Consider the following 20,297-nt stretch of genomic DNA (forward strand, 5'->3'; position numbering starts at 1 on the left):
TACACACAATTTACAAAATACACGCGTGTCTACTGTGCCATTAAGTGTGAAAATATTGTTGTCTTTCAGCCTTGATGCTCAAAATTGAATTAATTTATTTCAAACATGAGCTAAATAAACCTCTTTTTTTCTGTTTGTCACTCCGTATATTCTGTCCACCTCTGACACTGTAAAACAGCACGCAACTTTTGCAAACACAGCGAACAGTTATTCTTAAAGCGAACTTCCAGAAGAAACAGCTGCAATGGGTAGGCTTGGTATTTGTAAATAAATAATTTAAAGCCCCTTTTAGCCTGCCTCTCTGCTATCCGCAGCTTCTGATTTAACAGGGAACATAATCGATTACCGAGCACCCACCTATTCATATTACCATAAAACTCTTTATGTTACAGTAAATTTAATAAAAATAAGTGATATTTAAGAGTTCTAAATATAGTTTCGTGGTGTTTTGTTGTCGGTGGATGTGTGGGAGTGGCGTGTGCTAAAACCCGACTACAAACGATGTCTGTGTTCTGGTATCGATTGGGCCCGCCTGGTGAAATCCGACTTGAGCGTTGACGGTCTGTCACATTTCACGCTGACACCAAGCGAGCACTGGGCTCATACACACACACATACACACACACTCGCATACACTCACACGCTGGGCTCACCATATTATCGACAGATCCGAGTCAGGAGTACAGTCGAGGAGAGCACATTGAAGGTAAGTTGTGGTGAGAAAAACTACTCCGGGCCGGGAAATTAGACCGGGTTTCAGCGGTGAGACTCAGAGGCGGGGTCATTGCTTTAAGATCGTGTTAATTTTAGCCGTTGGTTCTTTCTTTGTAATTTTAGGTTGACCACTTTTTAAAAAATCTTTCCCTCTGTGCGCTTTGCTGTTTGCCACCTTTCCAGTCGGGGAAACATCAACCCAACTCAACGAAATCAACCAGAATAAGTTTTTTTATGAAAGCCATTTTGTTTTGTTACTATTAACCAAGCAATTTAAAGGGATCCGAGGCGTGGGTGGCTAGCTACGGGATTTTTCTGTGTGTTGGTCGGTGGAGGAGGAGGGGTTGGTTCGGCTTGGCAAGCTAGTGAACGACATTACGCAGACTGGCTAAACAAGTTTAAATGGGTGTTAAAGTGGGTAAAGTTGCCGTAAACTCACAGGGGTGATTAATGTGGTTATTAGAAGGCGAATGGGTGTGATAAAACCGTCGTTATACGGGTGAATTAAGCGTTATAACGCGTTTACCACAGTATGCTATGCGCACTAGCATTAGCCTCCTGTGAGCTAGCGAGCCATGGCCGTTCGCTGCTCGGTTGTTGTGAACTAAACGTCGCTCGTGAACCAGGAGATGTAGCGTTACTATAATGTGGAAGTGTTTCCATATATTTGTTGTACTTAAGTTGTGGACCCATGGATACAGTTGCTGTCAGTTAAAAACGAGAGAAAATCGATGTTATCTCGTAATGAGGTCGTTGTTTAGTTAGTTGTTGAACCAGTTTCGGGGATCAGGCTTACGTTACTTCGACAAACTTGAGGGAAGTAGATACATCGGAATTAAAAACGCTGAAGTTAGTTTCTGATTCAACAGAGAGTCACGGTACACTGAATTTACATTGGTTAATGAGTTTTTTTATGCACTTCCTACTGCGGGCAAAGCATGTTGGAGTTTTTAAGCGAAGTTTCATAGCTGTCTGACATCTACTTTAAATTTGTGAAACCTTTCTTCTATCTGTGAAAATGTAAAAAAAAAAAAAAAAAGGTACATTTTACTGCATTTTGGACATGCAGATCAAATTTAACTAGGTCTAGATCAAAGAAAGGGGCAAAATATAATTTGAAACACAGTGTCTGATTTGTGAAACCTTTATTCTATTTGAGAAAATGTTAAAAAGAGACATTTGGTGGCGTTTTTCACATGCAGACCTCATTGAACGAGGTCCAGGACAAAAACCACAAAGACTTGGCAAATCTGGACAAAATTATTCCAGAGAGGCTAAAGATAACTAATATACAGTTTCAGGCTTGTGAAACCTGTGTGTAAAAATGCAAAAAAGGGAAGATGTCACTGCGTTTTTTGTAAGTAGACCACATTGAAACAGGTCTCTCTTGAAAACCACTATGACAGATCTGGACTACATAATCATACAGAAGCTAAATATAATTTAAAATACAGTTTCATATTTTTAAACTCTAATTTTATTTATGGCAAAGCTAAAAGGGAAGGTTTCTGCATTTTCACATGTAGAGTAGACCACATTTAACAAGGTCTCTATACTTAGATTTGTAAAATCAGGACTAGATTATCCCAGAGAGGTTAAAAAGTTGATACAAACACATTTACAGATTTATGCAAGAAAGGGGACATTTAACAGTGCTTTTCACATCCAGACCACATTAAACCACATCTCTTGAAATCCACAATACTTACTTCTACAGTACGAACACAGTCGAATCTGGACTGTCTTATCTCGGAGAGGCTAGATATTTTTTTAAAAGGCATTTTCAGATTTATGAAACCTTTTATTCTATTTGTGACACTCTAAAAAAATAACAGTACTTCACACTACAAAAGTTTAACACTACTTCACACGTATACCACATTGAACCACTACTCATTATACTTAGACTTGTCAAATCCGGACTAGATCACCCCAGATTGGCTAAATGTTGATACAAACACAGTTTCAGATTTGTGAGACCTTTATTCTGTTTGTGAAAGTGCAAAAAAGGAGGATTTCACTTCTTCGCTCACATGCAGACCACATTGAACCGAGTCTGGTTTAAAACCACTTAGTTAGTGAAGCGACGAATCTGAAGCTAACTTCAGCGTCGTGAGTTAAAACACACATGTTTGTGTAAATAAACAGTGGAGGTTAACATTTGTGTGAACAGTAAAAAAGAGCTCAGTTTAACTGTTGGCCACTTTGCCAACTTTGTGTTTTTAAACAGTGGCTAAAAGCTTCTTCTGTGAGAGGAAACGAGAGGAAAAACGCAGAAAAAAAGAAACAGAGGAAATCCCCCGAAAGGAAATGCCAATCGCAGCCGCTGGACAGCCAACGACTCAGGAGCCTCGAGTTTGCCCCCGGCTGCCCTCCACCCCGGAGCCTGTCCCTAAAGGGGCTGATTTATTCGACGAGGCGGGGGCGGCGGAGTCGGCGGAGCGGACAGAGTACGGGGGCGCGGAGGGGGGCAGAGGACTCGGGGGCTATAGTTACAGCCAGAGCGGCGCTAGGGGCTTTGTACAGCCCGGATCCACCAACGGCAGTCCGCCACAGTCCCCAGCCGCGTCCTCCTCTTTTCTCTTCCATCCACTGCACCCCCACCCCCACCAAATGGCCATGGAGCCCCCGAGGACTCGATCGCGATCTCGGTCTGGATATTACCAGCAGTACGGTGGTGGGAATGGCAATGGGATTACTGGCAGCGGAGTCATGGGATCTAACCATCACCACCACCACCACCATCAGCAGCAACTGCATCCACAGCAGCAGCACGGTGCCGGTTGCGCACCACTTGGAGCTCACAGCAACCACCCGGAGAACCAGCCGAGAGCACCAGGAAGTAACGCCTCCTCCGGCATTCAGAGGCTGTCCTCGGTTCCCGGAGCGCACCGCATCCCGGCGGCAGGTAAATGTCCCCACTTGTCATTGTCACTGACTGTTTCTATGCACCTTCTACCAAGAGATGAATTGCACGTTTTATTATTTGCATAAGCACTAAGTTGAGGTGATAAAAGTCGAGGTGTTTAAGGGGATAGTTCAGAATTTTTCAAGTGGGGTTGTATTATCTATTGCCATTATATTACATACAGAAGATGTTAGTCAACACACCCCCAGTTTGAAGAAAAAGACTGAAATCAGACATGGAAAAGATGAAATTTACAGCTCTGGAGGGGGGTCAGCAACAAAACAATGAAGTTTAGCCACTTCAAAAAAGTACCATCTGAAAAACATAAAGAGCAGATAAAGTGTATGCTATTTTGAGAGTATTTTCATCACTTTACCTTTCCATCAGACGTCTTCTTTTTACAGAGGAGCCAGTAATTGCTTCAGTTTCTCATCTATGTTCTCATCAATTCTACCAGACTCCATTAAGAAATTGAGCAATTTTAGCTCGCTGAACACAGGAGCTGTTTGTGTGCCGCTGCTTCAATCAGTCAGTTAATTTGTTATTTTGGTGAATCCAAACTAACCCTTTAAGTGCCAAAGACACACAATAAGACAAACAAAATAACTGATTGAGACAGCGGTGGACCAGCATCTCGATGTTAAATCTCAATTTTTCTGAATGGAGTCTGGCTTTTAAGAGAGCTATATAACATCTTAACTTTCCAGTTGAAAATCACGGCCTGACATTAAGTTAAAGCAGTGAAAATACTGTCAGTATAGAGCACACTTTAGCTGATATTGAAATTATTAAGAGGGAGTTTTTTTTAGGTGGCTAAAATCTGTTTTTTTGCTGACCCCTCCACAGCAGTAGATTGCTTAGCTACCATGTCAGATGCCTGCCTGCTTCTCCAAACTGGGGTTGTGCTGACTGACATCTACTGTCTTTAGTATAGTGTCTATGGATAAGGAACCAAAACAAACCCACTTCAAAAAAATTGAACTATACCTTGAATGCCTTGGACTGGTTTTTAGAGGCAAATTAAGAGAAGGAGGGGGCTGTCCTGGGGTAGGCATGACAAAAGTGTCTGTGCACGTGTGGACACATTTGTTCTATTCTAATTAGACAGGGTGTTTTATGTGCTTGACACAGAGCTGCAGTGTGGATGTGGTGCACACAGTTCGCACATACAGTAGGTAAATGAACAACAGCAGTCTGTGGTGTGGACCAAGGTAGCCTCAAGCTTATTGAACTGCTGTGCATAGTTAGTTACCCAGACGGTGTCTCTTAAGGCACTGTGGCATGTCTACTTTTAGTCAACTACACAAATATTGATGTAGCTAGGTAACAAGCCTTACAGGGTGAACAGGCTAATCTTTGTCTAAACTAGGCATAGCTACAAAATGATGGCTAGATAACCCAGAGTTTGGCTTTAAATGTGAAGTTGTGAAGAAGAAATAAGACATAAGACGTCACTTGTCGTATATTTCTGTGACCCCCATGTAAGGGCTTGTACAGCTGTTAAAGATACAGCTTTTTCACATTCACATCATCACAGTACTGTAAATCTTCACCCAATGCAGCACTTAGGATAAGAGAATCAGCCAAAAGACAAAGTAGGATGTGTCATACTATATGAAAGCAGATGGCTATGGCCTCTATAATAACAACAGGCATACCTTATCCCTGAGAAGGGCATATTTTGTTTCAGACAGGGGGTTCTCTGCTGTAACTATCTGGGTGAGCCATGCTTTGATATTTGTGCTTCACTGCCAAGCAAAACTTAGCATGAGTGTGCATGGACTGGCGCTGGGTGTAGAATACATGTGAGGGCACTCTGACACAGTGAATGCAGTGCAGCGAACCACACAACATAGAAACAGCACAGCTAGAGTTTCACAGTCAGCGAGGCTATGGAAAAGCTTTTCTTTCAGCACACCTAAACAGGCTTCTCAGGTTAGGAAAATGCAGGGTTGGTAGTTGTCTCCTGCGGTGCTTTGGGGAATATTTTTTTGTAAGTGGTAACTTGTTAATGAAACAAGTGGAAAAGGTGACAGAAAGAAGTGATTTACTTTTTTTTCAGCATTTCCTAATAAATGAACAACACCACATTGTTTTTACAAAGTATAAATTTGAATTACCGGCCACAGAAATGTAAGGACTAAATGACACCAGGGTTTTAAGAGGGATTTCTTATCCAAAAGCCTCCAGTGGATGGTTTGCTCTATTCTGAGCAGACTGACTGCTCATACTGATTTTACATATCGGGATAACTTAACATGCACTGACTAAGAACCCAGTCATTCCTCTCATTGAGCAACTCAAGATGTAGCTTAGTCACTACAGGTGTTATCTTTTTTTCTTTTGGGCTCACTGTTCAACCACACAATGAAATTATTAAATTTGCATAAAAAATCACAAAACAACACTCCAAATTCTACACTTACAGCTCCGAAAGTCTCTGTGTTGTCACCTTTAAACAAAAAGTGTCTGCATGTGTGTGTGTGCATTGAAGACTAAGCAACTGCATATAGGGACTGGAAAAACCTGTCTGGGAGAGTGAGAGTAAGAAAAAAAACCAGCTGAACATACATAAACAAACAAAGGCCCCTTCTGGACTGCCAGCCTATTGGTTGTCTAGCAGTTTGTGCGTTAAGGATAGGTCTAGCTTTGTATAGGCTTGCTAGTTTTGAAGGTGTGTTTTTGTTTGAGAGCCCATGAAGATGTGAGACACAGGATTTAAAAAGAAAAGAAGAAGAAAAATACTGTACACCAAGTTGCACTGCATCTCCACAGATAGATAGTGAACTAGTCAGCGGCCGAGTTTATCGGTCTGCTGTGACCTATGACCCATACTCTGTCATTGCAGCTTGGCTATGACATGTAGGATAGCACAAATCAATGGATAGAATGACTGTATTGTATTTCCATCCAAATGGATTTCGATCTAAAGGGGGAAGGCTCTGGCTAGAAATTCTATAGACACTCACTCATTATCTGGATTAATTTCAATTAGACCTGAAACGCACAGCACACAAAAGAACAGTAATGTGGGGAAAATCATAGGTGTGTGTATGTCTTTATGCGGTGGGAATAGTAAAATCTGTTGCAAAAGGACTAAATACTGCTGGAAGTCCTTCTTCATAGCTGCCATTAAACTGTTTAATGCATATCTATATATGTAAGGCATAATACTGTTTATTGTGTAGATGTGTGTTCACATGTTTATGCATTAATATGGGTAGTTTTTAAATGTCATATATTTATTGTTATATTTTCAGGGGTGATGTTGTATATACTTTCTATATTAATATATGCATACTTTTTTTATAATGATAGAGAAACCACATTGCACACTGGTCACTCTGCACATTACAAACTGTTTTTTTTTTAGCTTTATACATTACATGTAATTTCTATCTATCTATCTAAGGGTTTGCTTCATTCAGTAGCTGTGAAGCGCTTCAAAATTAAAGCGAAATGAATGAAATGAAATAAAAAACAGACAGCTTTTGAGTGCTATTTATACTGTGAATTAGCCAGAGGAGCTAATTTCTAGTTGAATATTCTTGTACACAACTGAAGCAGCTGGCTAGCCGGACCCTCCCCAGCACTACACACCTTTTATTAGACCCTCTTTCCATTTCCAGAGTGCGTCCTGCTTGTTGGGAGAGAGTGAGAGAGAATAGACTAAGTATCTCACTTAGTCCATTCTTCATGTGCTAGTCACCTGCGTTGGGCATGAAAGCTAATGATATCCTGTACTCTTCAGTCCCTCCCCTCTCTCTAGTAGTCTATTCTTAATCTTTTGGTCCCTTTGTGCCTTGTTCTTTCATGCGCGTTTTATACAGTTTGTAGTGCTCACATTTTTTTTACTTGCTATCTCATGTACAGTTCGCACCACTGTGCTTACCATTTTAAAGAAAATTAACATGTCTAGTGAGGTAAAAATACTCCTGAGAGCCCACGTCTGCAAAATTTAGACTCAAGGTGCAATAGAGAAGCATGGAAAATGAAGTTTAAGTTCCCACTGAATGCTTAAAACTGCTGCCAAATTGGTCCAAGTGGATAAAAACATCCTCTGTAGCAGCTGATATCCTATCCTGATCCCGATCCACCTCTGTCACAACCTGTCCCCTGCTAGTCGCACTCACTTCTCCCTCCCCCCTTTGGATCAGTCAACCTTTTCTGTACCCCTCCGGTCCATTTTCTCTGGCCTCCTCTCTCACATTTGTCTAATGGAGGGATCGTTTTAATGGATTGCCCAAAGCAGCAGAGGGGCAGACACTCCTGCCACTCTACCTTTACCCCTTCACTCCACTCCTATCCTCTCCATCCTTCTGTCTGAAGCAGAAGTGGAAACATGCACTCTGTTTTTCTTCTTCTTCTTTTTTTTTTTTTAACTCTCCTTTTGTCTTGTCGCCCAGGCAACCCCCTCCGGTTTGAAGAGAAACTCTTTCACTTGGATCGACCAAGTAGCAGGGGTTCCCTGCCACTCCGTCACTCCAAATAAACAACAAAGCAGTCACTTTGGTCAATAAGAGAAGATCCTGGGGGTAGAGGACGGTGACCTCAAATTAGCTTTAAACCCAATAGATGGCCTCTGATCTGGTTCGAAAACAAGATGTACTTCTAAGAGGGAGTGGGAGTGAGAGAACCAAAGGTCACTAAAAGCCTTAAGTAAGGTAAATATCGAAAGAACACGAGGGAAGCCAGCGAGAGTGCAATAACTGGGCTGGAAATGGAGACAACAGGAGAGTCAGCTTTAAAAGAAGTCAAACAGTGGATAATGGAGTTATAGGAGTTGATGTTAGGAGGAAGTGCATTGCATGAGATTTAAAGGAAGGTCAGGCGCAGAGAGGACGGGGAAGGAAAGGAAGAGCTGATTAGACGGAAGCACAGGAGAAATGGCCACATGAGGAAGTTTCATGGAAAAGGGCTTGAGGGAGACACAATCATGAGTATTATTGTAAGCAAAACACAGAGAGGAAGCATACCTCACACACGCAGCTGTGTGTGCAACCTGGGACGAGGCGTGGATACTGTGACCGCTAAGAGAAAGATGAAAATGACATGATAGTGGGGCCGGTATATAGGTGGTTGGAGCTGAAACTAGAAGCATTAAGTTTGTGTGTGTAGGTAAAAGTGTGTGTAATAAAGAGGATGCAGTCAGATGACACCATGAGAGATGACGTAAACACCAAAGCATACGCACGTTTTTAGCGAGTCTACTTTTTAATTATTTTGATTTTGGCGTTTCTGCTCACTCTGTGTGGCACATAAAAAGAGATGGATGCAGAGTTAACCCCTTGAATTAATCAGTTTACAATCCAACCTTAAGAAGATTAAATTCTCATCAGCCACAGATACTTAACAATTCCACCATTTATTGGTGCCTCACTCTTTCACTTGAATCTCCAGTTGCTTTTGCAGCATTTCTCTACAGATTGTTAGCATTAGTGATGTGCATAATTAGTCGACTAGTCTATCAGGCCTAATATTACCCCCCTCCCTAGTTAGCACCAGAAATACTCATCAGTTAAAGTAATTATTAATGATATTAAATGAATGTGCACATTTAAACTACCTAATAACACACATTTAAATTATTATTTCTTTAGGTCATTTCCAATGCGATTGTGTTCACGTGATGCAAATTCCATTATAATATTCACGTACATTCCCTAAAGATGTATTTTCCTAAAGAATATTGTTGTCATTAAATGTTATTTGTTAACTTTTAGTGAGTTGTGTAGGATAATGGGCAAAGTGTCGCTCATTTCAGCAGCATTAAAAATACGATTTGGATATCTCAAGAGGGAATAGAATATCTTGTTTTCATACAATGTTAAACCTTATGGACTCAGTTTTGCTCAGTTTAGACTAGTCAGATAGTCTGAATTTAAACTTCTGTTTAACGGGCAGGGAAGTTATTCATTGGGAACACCCTAGAAAGCATCTTCAGGTTTTTCTTGCCATTTGAACATAAACCCTGTTTGAGTTCTTCCCTATTCCCTCCTCTTGTTGCCTCTTTCTGCCTCTGTTGTAACGGTTATGCAAAGTGAGTTTGCACCGTACAGGTACACGGACTGAGTTCCCCACTGCAAGTCTGCGTACATGTTTATTTTGGGAAGTAAAAATGTTTGTTTTGATCCTTTCTGTAGGCTTATAGTTGCAAAAAACATATTTTGTGTTGTATTTTTGGCCAAACAAGGATGGTTTAGAACATACTAACGATCAGTCTTTTTGGGTTTTTAATTTTCACTGATTTAGACAAACTTTTTCAGCCAGAATGCATGTATTTGTAAAGCCACAGCGTGTATATGTTTGTGCAGGCTTTCCTCATCTATAAAGTGACAACTACCTTTTATTATCAGCATCATACAGCCATGTATTGCGGTATTTGTGGTCACTTATTGAACCAAAATTGAAGTATCTCGAAAGAAATAATGATCTCAAATTCAGATAAAATGATATTTGAATTTATTCATTTCTCCCCTCCTTCAGTGTCATTGTCATTGATCATGAGGCTATAAATTGTTCTTTCAGTGCCCTTAAGACACAGAACAAGTACATTTCTTCCGAGTTATTTCCATTTGGCTCCTCGCAATGTAGTTTCAATGAGTTGATAGCTCAGTTTGTGGTGATAGTGTCAAGATTTATGATCGAAGAAGAGAATTAATGCTGTCATCTTTCTCTGCATTTCTGTCCATTACTTTATCTCCCCTAATGCTCCCTCTCAGCTGGCTTCTGTCTTTCAATGAGCAATAAGGAGGAGAGGGAGATAGTGAGGACAGAACGGGTAGTGAGAAAGAGTAAGGAGTGTGAAGGAGTATGTGTATGTTCATGTGCCTCTCTGGCTTTGTGTGTGTGTGTGTGTGTGTGTGTGTGTGTGTGTGTGTGTGTGTGTGGCCTTGTTTGGTGCCTGCCTGGGTGGGCTGGGAGCAGAAAGAGTGTCAGAAATGTATGCATACATACATACAGATTGACGTCACCATAGAAACATAGTACTTTTACAGCACTAGGAAGAAGTTAACATACGTGAAAGCAGGAGGGCAAAGGTAGATTGTATGTAAATTAATGTGTTTATTTGTGTTTAGGATATGTATCTTAGAGCTATTACCGGCAGTGAAACTATGGGAATCACAGTCTGACAGGTATTGTCCTTGAGCTGCTAGTGAGTGCTGGATATAGTGCTAGAGGCTACTTTAAAAACTCATGTCTAAATTCAAACTTTTTGGAAGATTATTTTTTGATTAATAGTGTTTTGTATGCCTACAGTGTAAGACAGTGTGTTAGGATTAGCAGCTGTCTCACAGTGCACACAGTTTCTCAGTTTTGTGGCCAGAAATATAACAAGAAGATGACAAGATGTAATGGGTTCATTTTAGGAGTCGCCAAAAACGTCCCTGATACTTCACTGTCTTAAAAAGACACTTGGTAATCCTTCACACATATAGTCTTTAAAGAGAGTAGAGCACTATTTTAAATATCCCATGAAAATAAGAATATGCAAATATTTTGCTATTTAAAAGTTTAATTGCTGGACACAAGATGCCTTTCATTTCACAGGAAAGTCCTTTCCCCTGTGCATGTGTTCTGAAGGTTTCAGTTTTCCATATCACACTTGCTGCATACTTGATCCTGATTTGTTTACAAATGTGTTGTGATGCAACAGTATTATCCCTGTATGCATGTCTTAAATGCCGATTTCAGGTGAGCACAGAGACACTTTCCTCTTCAGCAGATGAATGCAAAAACAATTGTCTCTGCATGTAAATCCTTAAGCAGGACAATCATAAGTAAGCAACAATGAGCAAAATAGATTCTTAAGTGGCAGGGGACTCTAAATATTTTTGGCATAGTGAATCTTAGTTTGAAAAAAACATGGCTATAAAGGCTGTTATTAGCCATGTAATAGGTGATGCCAAACTCAGGTATGTGTTGGGTGTGTCGAGGAGTTCAAGCCAAAACATCAAAACATGCCTCAGCAAAATTACATAAATTGATTCTTGTGAAGGATGCATGAATAGACTAACTGTAGCTCTCGCAGGCTTATAAATTAAAAATTTCAACTTCACATGATATTTGCAGTTTTGTGTCAATCAAGCCAACTGAGATTGGTTTGTCAAGGAGGGATATGCAAAAGCATTCAATTCATTCTCTCATTTTATTTTATATACTTTCTATGGTTGAAAACAGGTTGTTTCTTTGCATTTCAAGTGTATTCTCATTTTAGCCAAAGCAATACTTTTGCCCATAATAACTTTGCGGTCGAGTATGTTGAGTGCGAACACCTGCGCGTGTTCTGTGGGATGCATAAGCGGTTTTCAGACTTGAGAAGAAGTGCGGGATGGAGGAGCAACCTCAAGGACTGCAGCAGTAACAGAACAAGAGAGGACGATAATGAGAAAGATAATGAGGAAGGAGAGAACAATAAATAGATGGTGGAGGACAATGAAGTGGGAGAGAGGTAGAATCAGTCCCATTTCTACACACATACACACACACACAAACACACATGGTCTGTGTGAAGCAGTGTTAGGCAGGTAATGGCTGGGCAGGCGTTACATGGCTGCCTATTTTAAGCCCGTATGCCAGCTTGTTACTCGCCTCAGCTTTGCACTAGGGTGTGAGGTGTGCTGTGACATGTGTTAAGGAGGCGGGGTGATGTGAGAGGTGTGTGTGTTACACATATGCCCGGCTGAAATTTGTCTTTACGTTCTGTATGCATAAATTTGCAAAGTTCTGCAGCAGTCGAGAATGTTTCTGTCCATTTTCTCATTTGTTTCTGTTCAGCTGCTGATTTGTTAAGTAGGCCTGTCACTTATTTATCATCTTATCGGTCCAGCCATCCTTTCTGTTCACCCCCTTTTTCCTTGTTTTTTTCAGTTTTGACACAAGAAGGGACGTTTAATGGAGAAAGACTGCAACAGAGAGGGTGATGGAGATCATGGGCAGAGATGGTGCGATAGGAAAAGCAAGGAAATGTGGATGCTGTGAGATAAAGCAACAGGAATATATGGAAGAGAGAGACAGGCCAGGCAGATAGGGAAATAGATCTTCGGCAGGAAGGGATGGTGATGAAGTGATGGAGAGTGTGAGGAGGAGGAGGATGTGTGAGGAGGGTGTCTGAGCTGAGTGCAGGTGGGGTGGGGATGAAAAAGGGAGGGAGAGGTGGAGGAAATGGATAGAAATAGCTGATGCACTCTGAGGCTTACAGAAAATCAATAGCAGTCAAGAGGGGAAGCCACAACCCCCACCCTACACCCTCTCCCTCTCTGAATGCTCTCTCTCCCCCTCCAGTCGTCTTCCTTATGTTTTTTCCTCCCTCTTTATCTTTCCCCACCTCCCTTTCCTCCTCATTGCTCTCACCCTTTCATGTGCATTTCTAGCCTTGTCCTCTTCTTCTGTACTGCCACTTTGCCTTCTTCTTGTCCCCCACATTCTCTCCCCCAGTTGTTTCTCCCTCCTTCACACCCCCTCTTCATCCTCACCTCCCATCGCTGTTGTGCCGGCCTTGTCTTTCACCCTCTTTCCAAGACAGCCTCTTTTATGGGCTGCTTCATGCATTAGATGGATCAACGGGTATCCATAATTTTTTTTTTTACTTTCCAAAACAAACACTTAAAGTCGATGGTATTGTCTGGATAATAAAGCAGATCAGAGGAAAAGATCACAATCACATCCCTCTGTAGGATGGACACCAACTTATACCAAATTTACATTTAGCTTGGCAGTCTGTTGTGGTCAAAGTTAATTGCTTTAAACATGCGCACACCTTCTAAGTGTGTTAAAGGTTGTCAAATAGTTATTGTAAATGAAAGCTGCCCATAAAGGCCCAAACTGACATCAAAGACCTAGCGTCAACAAATGCAAATGCAATGAGTGTTGCAATGTCTTGGCGAAAAAGTTGCACCTAAGAACAAATTCTATTTAGTTTATGCTAGCAAACAATAGCACAAACAGTTACTAAACATTTCTACCAAAAAGCTTAATGCTTAATGCACTTGAATTGAATGGCTGAGTTTCATTTAAAAGCGCCTGACGTTCTGCTGCTCCATCTGAGCCCAGAGTATGCTCTCCGCATCGGAGAGGTGCAGTGCATAATCGAATGGTATAAATATTTCAACAACACAAGGTCCAGCCCCAAAAAAAAGAAATGTTGCGGCAGATGTTTTAATCGTGGTTGGTTGCCACAAATAAATGAATGTGTGGGAAACTATGCTGTTGACTTAAGCCATTTGTTTGCTGTCCTCACGTCTGTTTCTCTTTTCATGCACTGAGTTGAACTGCCAATCGGAATGATTTCATTCTCCAACAGGCTCAGCCAGCTCTCACAATGTGCTGAATTGGTTATAAATCAAGATGATAAGGGCTGTATAGTGCCAATGGTGCGAGACACATCGCAAAAACTTGGGCGACACTCGTTCACTGGTGGTCTGACATTGACTTTTGGCAGATTGTGGCTTGATGTGTTTGGGCCCTAAGGCTTATATTTGTTTTTGGTAACACATATCCATTTTGGATGTGCTTTTTCTTACCCTAAAAGTGCAGGTTGTCTTTATTAAATCCCATTGTTTCAGTTATTGGTGTTTTTGTTAAATTTAACCCCTGAATTCTCTCCTTCATCCATTCCCTCTTCTTTGCTTCCTTTCCCACCAACATTTGCAACACTGACACCGACTCTGCCCAAAATGTGTCTGTTATGTGTGTGTGCATAAGTCTCCAGTATCTTCCTTGACAGGAGCGTGTGTGTGTGTGTTTTAAGTATTAACATATTTTAAAAGTTTTATAATATTCATGAAATCGTCCATATTAGCATTTTTTAAAATTTCCTAGACGTAGGCGAAGAAATTACCGTGTCCACACGCATTGAAATTCATCCCGCAGTCCCACTATTCAACTTTCCTTGAGGCCCTTAGTGTCGACACTAAACTGTGTGTGCAGTGCTGTGTGCAGTCTTTTAGTCCAACAGTGGACATGATGTCATCGAAACATTTTAAACCTGTTCTGTAGCTTCTGTATCGCGCTCTATAGAGTGACTCCGACTGAATGACTCGTCTCTGACTCAATTTACCGGACTCCGACAATGTGCAAGTGAGACCATATTCAGGGAAGGAGCTGGATTTTTGCCTATTGTCACCAGTGAATGAGTGTTGTACAGAAGAGCGCTATGCAGCCGCCGAGTCCCATGAATGCTTCACCAGTACTCCGTCCCAAATCATCTCTGCAAAAATAGCCTTTTAGCCGGTTTTCACTACACTAATGTAAGCTTTACTTAACTCAACCTTTTCAATCCATTTATTTTGCCTGCTCTGGGGATTGGAGAGGAAATGCTTTTTTGAGGATTGAGGAATTCAGTTGTGAAAACCTCACTCTGTCTGCCCCCCCCCCCCCTCTCTCTTCTTTGTTGTCAATCACAGCTTTTCTTCAAAGAGGGAGGCTGTGAGCAGGAAAAATCCCACAAACAAACAGCCGAGAGGTGAAAAATGCTCTGTTAAAAAGGCTTTTTTTGCATCTATTCCCTTCTAGTTTAGCTCTCTTCATCTCCATCGTAAAGGTAGCCTTGTCTGGAGTGCCCTTGGGAGTGCTTACCCTTGGTGTGTATACCACTGCCACCATCTGTGGTGAGGACGTCCCCAGCTAAAGACGTGCCCATGACAAAGGGAAAAACAAAAGCCAGAATGAATAGAAAAGACAATAAAAAGATGAAAGGATTGTGGAAAAACAAAAGAGTAAAAGTCTTAGCCGTGATGCAAGCGGCGGTATCATCAGAAAGCTTCTCTAATCCAGGATTACTGTGTTTATTTTGTGTGTGTGTGTGTGTGTGTGTGTGTGTGTGTGTGTGTGTGTGTGTGTGTGAGTGCAAACCTACATCTACTGCCTCTGATCTCCAGAGTATACCATATGTGTTTTTGTCACTTTTGCGCTGTACACACGGTCACCACCCCTTCTCATAAACATGTTGTCATTGTTTTCAGCTGCTGTGTTTTAAATCCAAGTTGCATGAGAACAATAACAACAAAAGGATTAAACGTACTGTATGTAGATAAACAGAAGTCTCCCCAAAATGCCAGGGTATAATGGTGCTATCAGTTTCAACAAAGGGTATTACCGACACGTACGGTATATTGAACTGTAAATGAATACACAATACAGTGAAAATTAACTCAGGAGCCAATGCTAGTTGAAACACACAAAGCAGGACAAAACTTTGTTGAGTGTAAGGTATCCTTGCAGGTGCTTCCGCTTACCTGTAAATGTAGAAAAGTGCAGAAAAGTGATTTTATGATTTGGCCTTTCACACCAACTCGAGGTCTTGTGTTTTTATGTCAAATGCACATTGTTCCGGTCAAAGTTAAATCACATAAATAAAGAAACTCATAAATATTATGACAGTGTTGGCTGATTGTAGGCAATGTCCAGTGATAGTGAATGTATGAAAACTACTTTAGCAATTTCAAATTTAAGTATTGTTTGGAGAATATTACCAAACTTAGAAGGTCTTTCAAGTGTTGATTACTCTATGTATGTCGGAAATTGTGGAAATTGAGGTGTGGGTTTGTTTTTAAGCAAGTGGATGATGCACCACAAAGAGAAACTGGATAAGTAAAAGATATAAAAAAGAAGTAACCATCAAATCATTTTTACAGACCTTCATGCAGCTTTTTTTCTTTTTTTTTACTCTTTTTACTAACGCTGTTTTCTGGCGCATTTGTGATGACAACGGACACACCAGAAAAAACAAAAAAGAAAGGAAAAGGCAATGGAAAAGTTGTCTATTGCCTATTTTCAGCATGGTTTTCCATGTTTAAAAAACCTGCATATACATGCTAATTTTGGCTGAACATTTACAGTGACTAACATTTCATTTTTATGTTTTGATGGTCTTGACCTTTCAAACAAAAACTTCTCAGAATTTCAGAATCAAATGTGTCACAGTTCTGAAATGTGGAACGTGTAGGATCCCTGACCAAGTTTAACACTGTTTATATAAAAAAAACTGAAGTGTATGTAAAAAACATCAGGCTTTTAAAAGATTTGTGGGTCAAATATGTCTCACTGTGTTTTACCTTTACCTTATCTGTGCAGGAGCCTCTGGTGGGTCCTACCACTGCCACCCAGATCATGCATACGGAGAGGAAAGTGATAAGGTAAGCTACACACCTTTTAAAATATTCATGTTTCAACATATGAAATGAATGGATGTTTTTAAGTTGCACACTGTTGTGCACCCTGTTTGAGCTTGTGCTGCGCTATGACTCAATATTAGATAATTTCTTCTCTCAGCTGTTGCTGGGTGAAGGACGCATACACAAAGAACCAGGCCACATCCTGACTTTGTGTGTGTGTGTGTGTGTGTGTGTGTGTGTGTGTGTGTGTGTGTGTGTGTGTGTGTGTGTGTGTGTACACGCAATGTATATGCACAGTGCTGTAAGTGAGTCTCGTTCTCCCCTGGTGATCTCACAGTAGTCTAAGAGAGTAGGAGGCCAAGTTGTAGCCAGCAAATATGACTGGAATTATTTTTGGTGTTGCCACAGTCATGAACTTAAGTAACCCATAACTTTAACTCATTTTGATATGGATGTCTACTGTCAAAAAATTACAGTTGTTAAAATTCCCTAAGAATTTCTGCTATAGATGCAGTAAATTGAAAAACTGCAGGTAAACACTGCTCTTTAATGAGTAATAAATGTTACACTCTGATTCACATATTGTGTCCCCCTGCACATAATTGTTTTTTCTTATACAACTATACAGCAATAACATAAAAGTGAAACATTTAATGTTTTAATGAAACATTCATATTTATATATTTTTAAAAAATAGACAAAAGGGCATTTGTCCTGAAATAAATTTGAATTTGGGCTATTTAGATTGAAGCTTTAGCTCTGAGAAACTGATATTGTTCAGTATGAAGTACTCTTAGGCTGTTAGCCATGTTTGTTCTGTATATGCTTTTAACAGTAGTACCTCCTTGAGAAACTTAAACACAGCACAGTTAGCAAATCTCAACTGTGTTTCAAAAATGCTAAAGTATGTTTATACAGTATGCATTAAATACATTATACAGGTTTAGAGAGCCTGCATAGAGAGCATAAGCCTGTGGCAAGTATGTCCTCCCAAGGGTGGAGAAATGTAAAGTCTGCTTGGTTGTTGTTTAAGCACAATCCTTGTGGAAAGTTGTACTCACAATGCTCCACTTTTTTCAGTTTTCTTTCTTTTGATTTGATTAAAAAGACATTGGAGGAGCTGATCGAATATGGGTGCAGTATGGGTGGTACATAAATGCGCCCTCCATACTGCATCTACAATGTCTATGAATACATAAGGGGAATTTTGTATACATTGCACATTTTCAGCATAGTATTACTGATCACTTCAGCAATATTACACTTACTGCTCTCTTCACTGCCCTAAGTCTCTGCCAGTTCTCAAACTTTTGTTGCTACCTTGAAACAAGTTACACCTAGCGCTGCCGCTGGCCATCAGCCTGCTGTGTACCACAGGGCAGGGGTTTGTGCTTGCTAAATTTGACTTGCTACAGCAGCTAAGGTCCAAGCTGTCGTGTACTCTCTTCCTCCTGGGGAAGTAGTGACCTAGCATTTGGGAGAGTCTGGGAGTCTGCGTCTGCTTTAGCTAGCTAATTCCTGTCTCATTTGTGGTCTGATAAATAATAAATCCATTAAATGTGATGCCCTGTGTCAAACCTTCCAACATTAGAGGAAACATCGACATGAAATATAACGTCATATTGAGGTGTTACTCGGCTAACGTTAGCTTGATTGTTAACTCAGAATAATTGCTAACTTGCTAATGTAGCTGTTGCTATCTTGCTGTTTGTACTTTATCAGCTGATGTTACAAACGGCACCACATCAATGCAGTTTAGCTTACTTACAGCTAGCTGGCAAACCTTAGCTTGCTAACTGTATTGCTAGCAAAACACTATCTGAGTGCATATGACAGTTGGCTAGCTGGCCAAATTACTTTCCCAGCTAACATGATCCATGATACTAAGTTTTGTATTACAACAACTGGTGTTGATTTAGTCAGCAATAAATAATGTAATGGTACAAAATGCTTTCTTCAGGGGCGGCTACTGAGCTAACCATAGCCAGAGCTAAGGTTAACCAGCTACATATAACTTAGTTAATTACTCAATATGGGTCTGCTGTTTGTTGCTTTGTGAATAAACTAATTTACAAACAGCAAGCTACTTAGTATCATGGAGCCAATAGTCCAAATGGTCCTCGAGTGTGAGCAAGAGGATGCTGACTGCAGTTCACTTAAAGGCCTTGTAGAGAGGTGTCACTAATAACAAGGATTTTTTGAAAGTTAACATCCAGAAGCTTCAAAAAGCAGGCGGGGGGGGCAAAAAATGGTGAGGAAGGAGAAGGGGGGAGGCAGGATGCTGAGGTAGGTGTTGTAGAAAGCTTGGAGGGAGAGAGGGAAGGGAGAGAGGGGGGTGAGGCCAAAAACAGGGAGGGGGTATTGCTAATGATTTCACCTCCAGCTGTGGGACTTGGTTGGAGTGAGGGAAGGGAAAGGAGGGGAATGAGCGAGGGAGGGAGGGGGAGGAAGGGAGGAACAGTGGCAGAGGAAACAAAATGGGCTTTGAAATCTTGTTGATGGAAAGAAAATAAGTGGGGGAGGGAGAAGTGTTTGAGTGTTAGTGGAAGCATGTCTGCAAATATTAATGAATCTGTAAAAGCAAATGACCATATTTGCTCAGTGTGCAGTGTGCACGTTCAGGCGCAATTTCTGGGGCACGAATGCTGGAAAACAGAAACCTGGGCTCAGTCGTGTTTCTTAGGTGTGTGATCGCATGCACTCTGCGGGCCTCGCTTTATTTTGGTTCTCAGCAATGACAGCGAAGCCACAACAGCTGCTGGTCAGAGTTACTGTGTGTGTGCGCGCGAGTGGATGCATGCACATCCCAAATGTGGACATAGTGAACTAGAACGTGGTAGGGTGTGTCTCTACTCATGCTTCAGGATATCTGCTCAGCCTGGTGTGTGCACATGCTGAATGTGGACACAGTGAAAGGAATTGAGGGTGTGTGTGTGTGTGTGTGTGGTCTCCACATTGTGAGCACTGCAGAATGTGCTGTAATATCAGCCATAGAGCTGTTCACAATGTTTCTGGGCCGTGCCGGGAGTCACCGTGTGCATCTGTTTGTCTGTCTATGTGTGTGTGCTGAGCCTGCGAGAGTCAGCATGTTTTTTTTTTCTCTATTTTTCTGGCTTTAGTGGAAACACGTTTGAACCAGACGTGTGTGTGTGTTTATATGTTCACAGCCAGCACTCTATAAGAACATAAGGCCACATTAAGGCATATTGCTTGAGGACACACACACACACACAGACACACTCCTTTGTCTGACACCGCTCCCCTCCCACTAACGCGGGTAGACAGGCCCATCAAACTTTCATACTAATGGGCAATAGTCTGCATGTGTTAAGATAGTGTGTACGTGTGTCTCTGTGTGTGCCCCGTCTAAGAACTTCTTGTCTTGTCCCCTCAGATTTTAGGTTGGGGTCTCGGACAGGATAGGACAGACAGAGGCAAAAAAGGGGGAGGCAGCAAGAGGAAGAGGGGTTCGGCTTATCTGATGGAAGGAAAGGGGGGGATGGGAGGGCGTTGTTGAGGAGGGTGGGGAGTGTGTGTGAGGAGGGGATATGTCAGGCTTG

At 41.3% G+C, this 20,297-nt stretch overlaps 1 protein-coding gene across 1 annotated transcript in view; it reads left to right on the forward strand.

Moving 5' to 3' along the window:
* The first annotated feature begins 2,947 nt into the window (after window positions 1-2,947).
* rnf38 (ring finger protein 38) overlaps window positions 2,948-20,297 on the forward strand; it is a 29,086-nt gene continuing 11,736 nt past the window's right edge. Inside the window, exons 1-2 of the mRNA XM_042484609.1 lie at window positions 2,948-3,622; window positions 16,697-16,758. Coding sequence (XP_042340543.1) covers window positions 3,025-3,622; window positions 16,697-16,758 — 660 coding nt within the window. The 5' untranslated portion in view covers window positions 2,948-3,024. The remainder of the gene's footprint in view (window positions 3,623-16,696; window positions 16,759-20,297) is intronic.

Source organism: Plectropomus leopardus, chromosome 4 (assembly GCF_008729295.1).
Source record: "Plectropomus leopardus isolate mb chromosome 4, YSFRI_Pleo_2.0, whole genome shotgun sequence".
Taxonomy (NCBI): Eukaryota; Metazoa; Chordata; class Actinopteri; order Perciformes; family Serranidae; genus Plectropomus; species Plectropomus leopardus.